Raw genomic sequence first — 11,777 nt, forward strand, 5'->3', positions numbered from 1 at the left:
ACGGATTTAAACTCTTCAGACGGCACTATATATAATAAACACTGGCTGTTTGTCACGTTATTCGGATGTTGGCTTTGGACTGGCATTCAGGGGACACAGACCTCAAAGTGACCTGCACCATTAACACCCCCCCCCCCAACTGTTTTAGCACAGCGACAGCAGTGGGACGCACCCTGCAGGTCACCACGACTACTCAGTGGTCTGCGATGCTAAAAGGTGCTTAGCCCAAGTGAGGTATCAGAGCCTGACCTGACAGCATGGGGTACAAGGCAGAATTCCCAGACGGGATGCCCATTCAATCAGTGGGTAAACATGCAAAATCCATGGAGCCCCCCTAACTGAATCCAGGACACGAGCTCCATATGGCGAATGGAGAGAAGAAGGTGCCGGACTCCAAACAGAGCAGCTGGTCATTTCCAGTCATTTTAAATATCTTTATTAAAAAATGGACACCCGAATCCCGGGACTCTATTTACACTCGTGTATCCACAGTTAGCAATAAATAGAGAAAAAAAAAAAAAAAAAAAAGCCCAATACGGCAGTGTCCGCGGGCACCGGTCCAGTTCACGTGCCTTAGAGGCTAAGGGCTGGGCCGCCGACCCGGGCCGCGCGGACGTCTGGAGGCCATCACACGGTGGTCATCAACTTTAAGGATCCCGAGCGGAAGCGGAGGATCTTCTTCTTCAGGTTATGAGAGGCCTTGATTTTCACGAAGGCCTCCGCCTGCGGGGGGCCAGTGGGCGCCTGGCCAAACTGTGGCCAGACGAGCCCCCCGCTTTCCTCCGAGTCGCCCGAGCTGCTGCTGTCCCTGACGAAGTCGGCCTCGTCCACGCTCGACTCGCTGTCGCCAAAGCGGTTGGTGGTGTAGTTGCTCTGCTCGTCCTCGCTGGTGTCCAGCACGGTGGAGTGGAAGAGCGAGGCGCACTCGGCCGAGTACTCGGAGTCGCTGCCCGTGCACGCGTAGGGGCTCGGGTACGAGAGCTTGGACGGCATGTAGAGGGTGGACAGCTGCCCTGCCGCCTCCCTCTTGTGCCGCCTCCTGGCCCGCCGCAGGGCCTCGTCATACGAGCTGTCGCCCAGGGTCTTGTACCGCCGGTAGTCGCTCCTCTTGTACCTCGGCTTGGTCAGTACAACTTCCCGGCTGTGCCCGGCGTGCTTAGAGTGCCGGACCGGTGGGCCGCCATCATTCGGGGAGCTGCCATTTCTCTTCGTCTTACTCAAGGATTTTTTGGGAGCCTCACTTGGGATGCGATACTTTACGTTGGCCGTCCTTGACTTCTCCCGACACGCTTCGGGCACCACGTTGGCCTGCGCTTTGCCTCTGCTGGTGGCACTCCTCGTCTTCACGACCTTCACCGCTCTGAGGCCCTTTCGAAGCTTCACTGCTTGCTTCTGGGCAGGGACACAGTGGGCACTCACCATATGTCTGCTGCCCTCCTCGAGACTTTGAGAGGACGACCCCTCGCTCCTCAGCTCTAGAATGGGCCGTTCATCCACGGCGGGCAGCTTGAGGCCCTTCTTGGGGGACGCGGTCCCTTTGCTCTCTTCAGCCTTGGCAGAATGCCTCCGCACCGTGTCTTTGGGCGAGGCGAGCACGTGGGTTTGGCTCACCTCACCGGCGCCTCCGAGTGGAAGACCCTTAGTGACCCCTGGCGCTCTCTTCTTTGGAAGGCTGCCGCTTGCCCCACGCTGGTCAGGGGGACATGGGCAGGCAGCAGGGTGTCTCAGCTCCACTTTGGCTTCAGCCAGCCACTGCTTGCCAGGAGATGCTTGCACACCGCAATCGGCTGTCCTCGTGCAGTTCGTCCTGGCAGCTTTGACTTGAGGGCCACCAGTCACCTGCTTGGCACAAACACTCCCTTGTCTCAGGATGCCCTTGGCAGGGTCGGCGTTGACACTCGTCCTGGGCTTGTTAGTCCTCACGGGCTGTGCCCGCTTCTGTAGGAGTCCAAGGATGTAAGATTCTAGGCGCTTGGTGGGTGGTGAAAAGGGGCTCTGAAGCACTGGCGTCGGGTCACCCTTGGCCGAGTCGTTGCCTCTCAGCTGGAGGGCTTCATCTCTGAAGTGGCCAACGAGCGACTGGAAGAACATGGGGCTCTGCACAGCCACGGCGTGAAGCGGACTTGGGTAACGATAGACGTCAATCCCGTTTCGTGAAATCAGGTCACACTGGTACTTGATCTGGACATCGGGTGACCCGTCAACGACGGGGACAGAGGCAGAGCGCCTACCTGTGCCCAAGTGTTGATCTTGGCAGTGCCCGTCGGCACACTCCGTCCAAGCCATGAGGTCATCTGAAAGTAAAAAGATACGCGTTAGGAGGTCTGTAAATGTAAAGAAGGGGACCGCGAGATGTCACCAGAGGGCATGTGCCCAGGTTCACAAAGACGGTCAGATTCTAGTTCTGTAGCTTAGCGGCTGTCCATTCTTCCATTATTGCTGGCAAAGAGAAAATGACACTGGCAAGCTGCTCGTATGCCATGCCATTCGTCAGCTTTGGGGTCTCCTTTCAAAAACGACATCCCCAGCAAAGGCACAACTGGCAAGCCAATGACCCAAAATAGACAGAACTGACCCCGGGCCTCACCTGCACACTTCGGCTGACCATCTGGAATGCTCAGGGATGCCTCCAAAGGGCTGCAGAAACAGGTGCTGGAGTGGCAACTGGACAAACACTCGCTGAAGACCGAGTTGGAGGAGTTGGAGAGCGAGCCCGAGGCCCCGTCGCTCAGCTCGTAAAAACCTGCGAGCAGAAAGAAAGAAGGGCGTGTGAGACGGGAGCGGACCCCGCCGGGCAACCCACACCGGCCCACCCCAAAGCGGCCCTAACGTCACCCATGCCTATCTGATCTCCTATGGCTGCCATGGCATCTACTGTCACTTGACACGCTGCCCGCTCACCCCCAGCGACCCGCCACCCTTTGCCTTCTCTCTTTCTTCTGTTATCTCTAGCAGATAAGGACAAGGGGGGCTGTAGCCCGGTGAAGTGGTTGGTGGTCCTCCTTCGAGCCCCACCCCCACCCAGCTCTTATTCCCCCCCCCCACCCCACCCCCTGTCAGCTGGACTTTCTCGCTCACTTGGTCAAGCGAGGGGGTGTGGTGACTGGAGGGGGGGGGGGGAGTCAATCAGAGAAATGGCTGAAAGAAAGAAAGTGAAAGGCACTATATAACATATGGAACATCCATCCATCTATTTTCCAATCCGTTGAATCCGAACACAGGGTCACGGGGGTCTGCTGGAGCCAATCCCAGCCAACACAGGGCACAAGGCAGGAACCAATCCCGGGCAGGGTGCCAACCCAACACAGGACACACACAAACACACACACACACCAAGCACACACTCGGGACAATTGAGAATCGCCAATCCACCTAACCAGCATGTCTTTGGACTGCGGGAGGACACGGGGAGAACATGCGAACCCTGGTCCCCAGGTCTACCCACTGCGCCACCGTGCCACCCCATATGGACCAATAAAAGACAAAAAAAAGGGAATTTCTGTGCTCTAAGCACTTTTATGAGTCACGGACCCCTTTAAGAATCTGATGAAAGCTATGGACCCCCCATTCGCCAGAAATATTCACATAAACACAACTTTCGCCTGCAATGAATAGAATGTACTTTATTTATTTATCGAGGTTTGATTGGCTCATACGTATTTGACATACACACAGTATTATTAAACTCTTCTTTATTATGCAAAAAGTAATGGCCCCTCATTATAATTAGGAAATATAATCCTCTTATGCAAATTCAAACAGATCTACCATTACCATTACTACTGCTACATCTACTGTAAATCCACCGTACCGAGCTGGGCAGTGAATATAAATGTTCATTTTTATCTGACCCTCACGGACCTCTGGTTAAGAAAAGGAGGTCAGAGACACACGGATTCAGTGACACCCCCCTCCCATGAAGGCCGTCATGTCCCTTTCTTACGTTCTTTGCTTTTCGGTGAGGAAATAAAACTTTTTCTTTTCCACATGGGAGATACTCACACCAAAAAAAAAAGGAACAACGTTTAGCAAACCTCACAATGAAATGAAATTTGTGTGAAAGAGAGGAAAACCTAAGGTGACGTGCAAGGCGCTATACAGCATAGTGTGGAATCACAGCAAAGAAAGACGGTGAAACTTGTACAGGACCTTGCAAGTTATAGAGTGGTCACCATTGCAAAGCGGAAGAAAGAATCCTGAAGTGACATAACAGTCCAAGCTGTGAAAGGCGCTACATGGCATACGGAATAACCAGCGCAAAGAAAAGGAAACGTTTAGCAAGCCTCACAATGAAAGAAAGAAATAAAAACCAAAAGTGATATAAGAGCATGTGGTGTGCAAGGCGCTATGTAGCATACTGTATATCTTCTTCTTCTCTCGGCGACTCCCGTTAGGGGTTGTCACGGTGGATCATCTCGTTCCATATCTTCCATAAAGCATATATAAGACGGTGAAACTTTTACTGGACTTTATAGTGCCTCTCATAGTGATAGCCATTATAAAGTGAAAGGAAGAATCCTAAAGTGGGCATAAAAGGCACTACATGGCATATGGGGAACATTTAGTAAGCCTCACAGTGAAAGAAAGAAAGAACTAATTCTATGAATAAAGAGTTATAGAGTGGACACCATTGCAAAGCAGAAGAAAGAATCCTGAAGTGACATAACAGTCCATGCTGTGAAAGGCACTACATGGCATACGGAATAACCAGCGCAAAGAAAAGGAAACGTTTAGCGAGCCTCACAATGAAAGAAAGAAAGAAAAAACGAAAGTGATATGACCATGTGGTGTGCAAGGTGCTATATAGCACATGGAAGAATTGCACCAAAGAAAGACTGAAACATTTTTTAGGACCCTTTTAGGTTATATAGTGCCTCTCATTGTGAGACAGAGAATCCTAAGGTGAGATAAGAGTACGTGCTGTGAAAGGCGCTATATGGCACATGGAATAATCGCACCAAAGAAAGAGAAACTTGTGCAGGTCTTTGTAGCAAGGCTTACAGTGAGCAGCACTGTATAATCTACGGGGCGAAAAGAAATGAAAAGTCTTAATTCACAGAACACCACGTGCTGTGCCAGGCGCTGTAACAACGCACAGGGAAGCCACGAAGAGAGTTTGTAGCAAGCGCCACAATGAAAGACACTATATGATCCACAACACAAAAGAAAAACCTAATGTCCTGAGCAAGGCGCCATATTGCAAAGGAAAGTTTGAAAAGACTCTGTAGCGAGTCTCACAATGAAAGGCACTACACCAACCTACAGCATGAAATAAATAAAAACCTAAAGTGATATAATAGTCAACTCTGTAGCAACCCTCACCATGAAAGGCACTATATAACCCATGTGGTATAAAAATCACAGTCCTGCCTTTTTCTAAACCTACAGGGCCACGGGAGGCTCAGACGTATTAATGCACTGGCACGTCAGTCTCTACTTTTATTTAATGTAAGCTGGATGGATGGCATATTAAAGGCTACTGTAAATACAGGACTACAAATAAATGAAAGAAAGAAAGAAAGAAGATCCACGCCTTCCAATGCACTCCTTGACATTTCCAGGTCTGCCGTGTTTAGTCAGCTGCTCTCCGGCAGAATTCCGAGCACTCAGCGCAGCCAAAAATAAAGAGCCCCGCGCATTCCCAAAGGTCCTGCTTGTTTTCCAGGCCCATAAACACATTGAGCTCCCACAACTGCCAAGCTTTCCACTCCATCTTCAAGCTGCTGTATATAGCGCCTGTTGTGGTGGAGGCGCCACCTGCTGGCCCCTTGTCTCATTGTATTTTCCAACTTGCTTCATGAGTACACTTGCCTCTCGGTCACCTTTCTGGCTGCTGCCCCAGATTTCATCAGTCCACTTTGTGCCCCCTGATGCCACATGCCCATCCTGGTGCCATTGCCTTTACCGTTTGATCAATTGACCACTCAGATTGGGTCCTGTTCCCCTACTGTCCCTGATGGTGGTTATGAGTGGTGTTGACCGTGACCTCGAGTCACTAGCGTGACTAGCACTACGTTCCACTCGCTCGAGTCTCCCTAACCCCATAAATGGCCACCTGGTGTACCCCACGTAGGTCGCTGACCACCCCCCATGAGGTCAAAGAGCACATCTTACCTGAACTGGGCCGGCTGTCGGCTTCTACGTGGTCAGAAGGTTTCTCAGAATCCAACCTCAGCTCGCTGATCTGTCGGTCGAGGTCCTGCAACTGCATCAGGAGACCCGCGTCCCTCTTCCTCAAGCAGTTCTGAACATGGGGGGATTGGGGGTGGGGGGGGGGGGGTAGGAAAAAAAAAAGGAAAACAGAGACGAGATGAGCTCAGCTGTTTGAAGCGCTCGGCCTCAGCAGATTTATTAACGGAGACAGCAAAGCCTCCAGAAGCTTGGCAACACGGCGCTCGAATCTGCTTGCAATTAAAGAAAAATGCGCAAGGAATGTCTCATGTGAACTCGCGGCACAAATTAGTGACCGGCGCGGCGAGGGAATAGTGCTGTGCAGGTGGGGGGGGGCAACGCGGGCACCAGGAGTGGCGAAATGGGCATTACCTGGCAAGGCCAGCTTCACACCTCGGAGTTCCAATCTTTGCTCAGCCTGGAAGTCGGTGCTGACCAACCCGACGGGGTCCGCTGCGCCATCATGGCTGTACAACCGCCGACCCCCAGTCTGCCCTCCAAATGAACGGCCCCTGCGTTTAGCGCGTCCGCAATTCGATTACGCGGCCTTAGCTTTTAATTTCGGGTGAAGAGATTTCATTGTTTTTTAGAGGAGCCATAAATTACAGTCGCACTCGCAGTTCAGGCAGACCTCCAGGGAGTCGTCGCCAGCGTTTTAGCAAGGGGCTCGCACGCTAATCAGCGACGGCTCGAGCGGCACTGATCCACCCTCTAACTTGTCACCGTGTCACGGTGAAGGGAGCACCGCTGGTGCCATATGGTGTTTGTTTTTTAAAAAAAAAAAAGAAATAAAAAGGTAAAGGGAGTTTCCTCATTTACACGCCAAACCAAAGTTAGTGCCAACGGTGTCCCTCCACAGGCAGACACTCCCACCCCCGCCCCCCCCCCCCACTCCCCCCTCCCGATCCTAACGCAACGCCTTTGACAGAAGCTCAATGTGATTGATGGCCCGTCTGCATAAATGAGGCAGGCAGGTCACTTTTGGCAGAGCCTTCATTTTCCAGCCTCCTCCCCTCCTTTTCCAATCAGGGTGAGACGAGAACAGCAGCAGCACCTACGCCAGCCAGCAGGGGAGAGCGTGCCAGGTAACAATGGCACCTCAGCCACAACTGGGCACGGTCGTGCCATTCAAGAAGCCACAAAAGAGAGTAAAAAAAAAAAAAAAAGGGGGTGACGTGACAGGCGAGAAACAAAGCGAGGGGACCCGTGAAAGGGAGAAGAGTGTCATTTCCAAAGGGGCCTTCGACCTTGACACACACACACTACCTACTGCAGTCCTGAGACGTGGCAAAAGCAAATTGAGACCACCACCCCCCCAAACCAAGACAGCCTGACCCGTCACAAAACTCCGATCCAATCCAACCCATTACGGGGTCTCTACGCCCCCCGGTGGACGTACCTGGTAAAGCCGCGCTACTTTGATAAGCCAAAGCGACTTACAAATGACAAGCGCGTGGAAAGAGCAGGAGGTCCGCCACTGCGCCGCGGCCGACACTGACAAGCCCACTCGAGTGGGGCTCTCGGCTGTCTTAACACCGTGCATGAGAGGGGGTCTCGACCCACTCGGCTCGGCCGCCCACCCCCCTTCCAGTCCCAGCCCGTTACTCACCAGCTGCTTTTTGAGCAGGGAGATGTTCTCCTCCAGCAGCCTGTCCTGCGGGCTCGGGTAGCTCCTCTCCTGCAGCCTCAGTGCGCTCCTGACCAGCAGCTCCTGGCGGCGTCGCAGGTACTCCAGCTCTCCCAGTCCGGCTAGGGACGCCTCCAGTCTCTCCCGGCTCCTCAGCCTTTCGGGCTCCCCGTCCATCGTGTCCAGGCTGCTCCGGCGGCAGGGGCGGACTGCTTCTGGTCGCTGGATTACATCGGGCTCGCAGCCAGCGAAGCAAAGGCGGCGGTGAATTCGCTAACGTGCAAAAAAAAAAAAAATCCGGCAGCAAACGCTGAGTGTCTCCTTCTGCCCCGCGGACGTTTACCAAAAGGTCTGAGTGAAAAGCTCCTCTTAAAGCGTCCCTCCTCCGCCCTCACCAACAGGCAACATCCTCCCCTCAAGTACGAGCAGCCCTGCGGCGTCCCGCCCGGCCGACTGCGCGCTCGGCCAACCCGCGTAGACTTTAACTGGAGCTGCGCAGCCCAAGAATGCGCGCGGCGCCTCCGGGTCCTAAAGGCCGCCGGGTGACGTGGAGACGAATACTAATGGAAACCGTTAGCTAGCGTTAGGCAGAGAGCTCCAGGGCACCGGGCTTCTGGTCCTGTTTCAAGTCCATTTATACTCGAAGTGCTCCACGAGACAATTCAGAGGGGGACCACTCGAGCCGCTAAACGGAAAGACAAAAGTAAAACCGCCGGTCTTTGTGTCTGGAATCTGCAAAGAAGCTTTATTGGCCAGTCGAGTTTACGAGTGAGTGAAAAAAAAAAATCTGCAATAAATCTCAGTTTTCGTTGGAAAGGAAACTTAAAATGTATGCGTTGTGTCCTTGATTGACCCGCGTGTCGTTCATCGTAATGTGATTTTTAAAATAAACATTAAAATAATAAAATTAAAAAGGGGAAATGCTTTGGCAAATAACGGGGCGGCTACCCTTCCCGCAGTGCGTGAGTATCTCGTGTTGATTTGGTTTCTGATTTATTATTATTATTATTATTATTATTATTATTATGTGACCATATACTAGAAAAAAACAGTTCCAGACTTTGATAAATGAGCACATATCCACACACACAGAAATTAGACTGATACGATTTATAAACTTGCAGTAACGACATTTGAACGACGCTTAGACTCAACCTCGCCCCCTGGCGGCGTCAGTACAATATAGACGAATACACACACACACACGCACGCACACACACAATGTCCGTTTCTTTTCCGATGCCTTGCGCAAAAGCAACACGTTCCCCTCATTTTTCCTTCTTTGTTGCTTCGGTTAAACTAAAGCGGAGGGAATTTCCTCGCTGAATCTGAGACATTCATCTACCCATTCCTCCATTTTTTTTTATCCCTCTTAACTAATGCATCTTTTTTAATTTCCTTTTTCTATTTCTCAGATCGGCAGGATTTTTTTTTTTTGGCCTGGAATCTCGTTCTATATAGCACACTGCTCTCAATCCTAATATAATATAATATAATATAATATAATATAATATAATATAATATAATATAATATAATATAATATATAGGGCGGCAGATGCCCATCACAGTGCAAGGCAGGACCAACCCTGGATCAGGTGCCATTCCAACACAGGGCTGCATCCCCACACCCCAATTCTTACCCAATGTAAATGTTTCCAGTCAATCTAACGGGAACATCTTAGGGGATGTGGAACGAGAAATCCACACATGTAACATAAGGGCACAGAATTTGAATCCATGCAGGACACTGGATATTTTTCCAGTCATGTTTTTTAGTGACACAACATGATATGACATATAGCATAACAGTCTCAAACCTGTTTAATACAATTCAGGGTCATGGGGGGCAGAGGCCTATCCCGGCAGCACTAGTGCCCCCCGGTGTCCATTGTAATTGCAGTTCTCTCCTTACCTTTGTATTCTGTTTCTGATGCTGGACTGCACTGTGTTTTGTGAGGACACTTCCACTCGTGTAATTTAAGACTGGCTGTACAATCCCTCATAATGAATTCCAAGTCACAGTTTCACGAAAGGCACTATACAGTGTATTTAGAACGTATTCAGACCCCTTCATTTTTTCTTGTCTTCACATTTTATCTTCCAGCCTTGCACTATCATCCATCTCAAGAGGGGTATTGAAATACTAGAAGGGGGAAAAGCGTGGGTGGTGGTGGTGGGGCTTAAGCCAACTAAATGACCAGCTGAAGCCAGGCCTGCAGGTAAGAATGTCCCCAAAGACATCGATTGGTGGCTCAGAAGTGACCCCATGGGCATGAGTGGGTGCCCTGGCTAGGCTTGTCTCTTGCTTTGCGCCCTGTCCTGTAGCAGGCTCCGGTCTCCCAACCCTAAACGTGGAATTAATTTGCTTAATAATATTAACGAATATTTAATATGAATAATGAAATAATAATAATGAAAAATTAATTATTTAATAAATAATGGGCAGTGGACAACATCAGGCTAATTCAATGACTGAATTTCAATGTGGCTATAAACGATTATCAATGAGCAGATGTGAATCCAGGGTTGACAAATGTGACAAGAAAATGTGACACATTTAACGTGTTGCCGTTGTCACACTTACTGTATATTTAAAGGACAGTTTACAACATACCCTTCTAATTGTTTCTTCCTTATCTCATTCTGTCACTACGCATTTTTTCCGTTTCTGGCTGCTTAATCGGATGAAGACGGCTGATCTGTCCGCGCTGTCTGCCACATTCTGCTTCTCTTGCTTTTAACACCTACGGGTGGCACGACGTGGCAGAAGGCCGCCATCGGACGCGCGCTGTCCCATTTTCTCCTGGTCCGTTTCACGTGCCTTTCCTGTTGATGTCGCTTTCGCACTCGAGGTGTCGGGGATTCTTCTCGCCGTCTTGTTAATTAACTTAAGCGCGGTGTGATAGCGCTAACCGTGCAAGGCGCTATATATCGGGCAGCTGGATTCAGCTCCGGCTTTGAGGCTGAAGAGTTAATTGTTTGTGAACGGCTGTGTGGACCAAAGAGGACATTTGCACTGGTGTGCTCCTCAGCGGGGGTCCCCAAGAGAGAGAGAGAGACAAATGGCAGGAAGCTGCAGTGAGGGGGCAACGCGTAAGGAGAACAGACAAAAACGTTAAAGCCGTCCGCAGTAATCCTATAACTGGGCACGGCCAGGACGGGATGCCCCCTGGCATTGCTGGAACTACTTCACTTGAACACAATTTCTATCGGTTGTGGCAGCACTCAAAAGGAAGAATTACTGTCATCGATAAATGACATAAAGCACCGATCGAGTGCTTTAGACCTCTAGGGTGTGACAGGTGAAGCGCTAGACTGCTGTTTGAGGATGAAAGGCGCTATATCTTTGCGCACAGTTACGAGTGCGACTGCGCAGCTTCTTGCCTCTCCCTCTTTACTTTTGTAAAGTCAGAGTTTTGAGCTTTTCTGTATATTTGTGACGCGTTTTGGGCACGGAGAAAGGCGCTATATAAATAACGTCTGCACATCCCCATACTGTTACCGGAACGTTGCGAGCCTGGAGGGAATGAAAAAGTTACGTCGTTCACCACGCGCCAGGGCTTTGCCACGCCCACACAGGAATTAACACGTGGTTAGCGAGTGTCAAAACAGAATGCTCGCTTTGGCGATTGGGCAGATCCGTATGCTAATGAGGAGATGGGCGTTGCCTATGGCGGCGTTCTGCTGATGGGACACAAAACTCAGCGCTCGGGGGATCCTCAGTTAGGGTCCTGGAAGGTCGCAGGTTTCCATTCAGTCAGTTTGGTAATTAGAAGCGGGTCTTTGTTGATAATGGCACTTGGTGTGTGTGTGTGAGTGTGTGAGTGTGTGAGTGTGTTCACCCTAAGATGAACCGGCGCCCTGTCGCCCAGGGATTGTCTGTATCTTTCGCCCTGTGCACGACCCATTACGTTTGGAAGATGGATGGTCGGGACTTCATTCTATGGCCGATCAGTTCTTTCCGAGTCAAATCTTTAC

General features: G+C 50.7%; 1 protein-coding gene across 2 annotated transcripts; it reads right to left on the bottom strand.

Moving 5' to 3' along the window:
- Window positions 1–420: 420 nt before the first annotated feature.
- Window positions 421–8,356, bottom strand: dact1 (dishevelled-binding antagonist of beta-catenin 1). 2 transcript variants are annotated; one of them, XM_028821735.2, is made up of 4 exons: window positions 7,781–8,356; window positions 6,115–6,244; window positions 2,588–2,743; window positions 421–2,294 (listed from the first exon to the last, which is right to left on the bottom strand). In XM_028821735.2, exons 1-4 carry the CDS (start codon window positions 7,973–7,975, stop codon window positions 628–630), a joined length of 2,148 nt encoding a protein of 715 aa, XP_028677568.2. In that variant the 5' UTR covers window positions 7,976–8,356; the 3' UTR covers window positions 421–627. The 2 variants fall into 2 exon arrangements, with proteins under 2 accessions (XP_028677568.2, XP_051775988.1); XM_051920028.1 differs by lacking the exon at window positions 7,781–8,356 and adding an exon at window positions 6,544–6,894.
- Between the last annotated feature and the right edge of the window lie 3,421 nt (window positions 8,357–11,777).

This window comes from Erpetoichthys calabaricus, chromosome 16 (assembly GCF_900747795.2).
Source record: "Erpetoichthys calabaricus chromosome 16, fErpCal1.3, whole genome shotgun sequence".
NCBI classification, from domain to species: domain Eukaryota; kingdom Metazoa; phylum Chordata; class Cladistia; order Polypteriformes; family Polypteridae; genus Erpetoichthys; species Erpetoichthys calabaricus.

Excerpts from the sequence above, each read along its gene's own strand:
- dact1 (XM_028821735.2), bottom strand. The coding sequence starts at position 7,975 with ATGGACGGGGAGCCCGAAAGGCTGAGGAGCCGGGAGAGACTGGAGGCG. Across the intron at positions 6,245-7,780 it reads CCCTGCTCAAAAAGCAGCTG|AACTGCTTGAGGAAGAGGGA; the intron begins GTGAGTAACGGG and ends CCCCATGTTCAG. Across the intron at positions 2,295-2,587 it reads TGGTCAGCCGAAGTGTGCAG|ATGACCTCATGGCTTGGACG; the intron begins GTGAGGCCCGGG and ends TTTTACTTTCAG.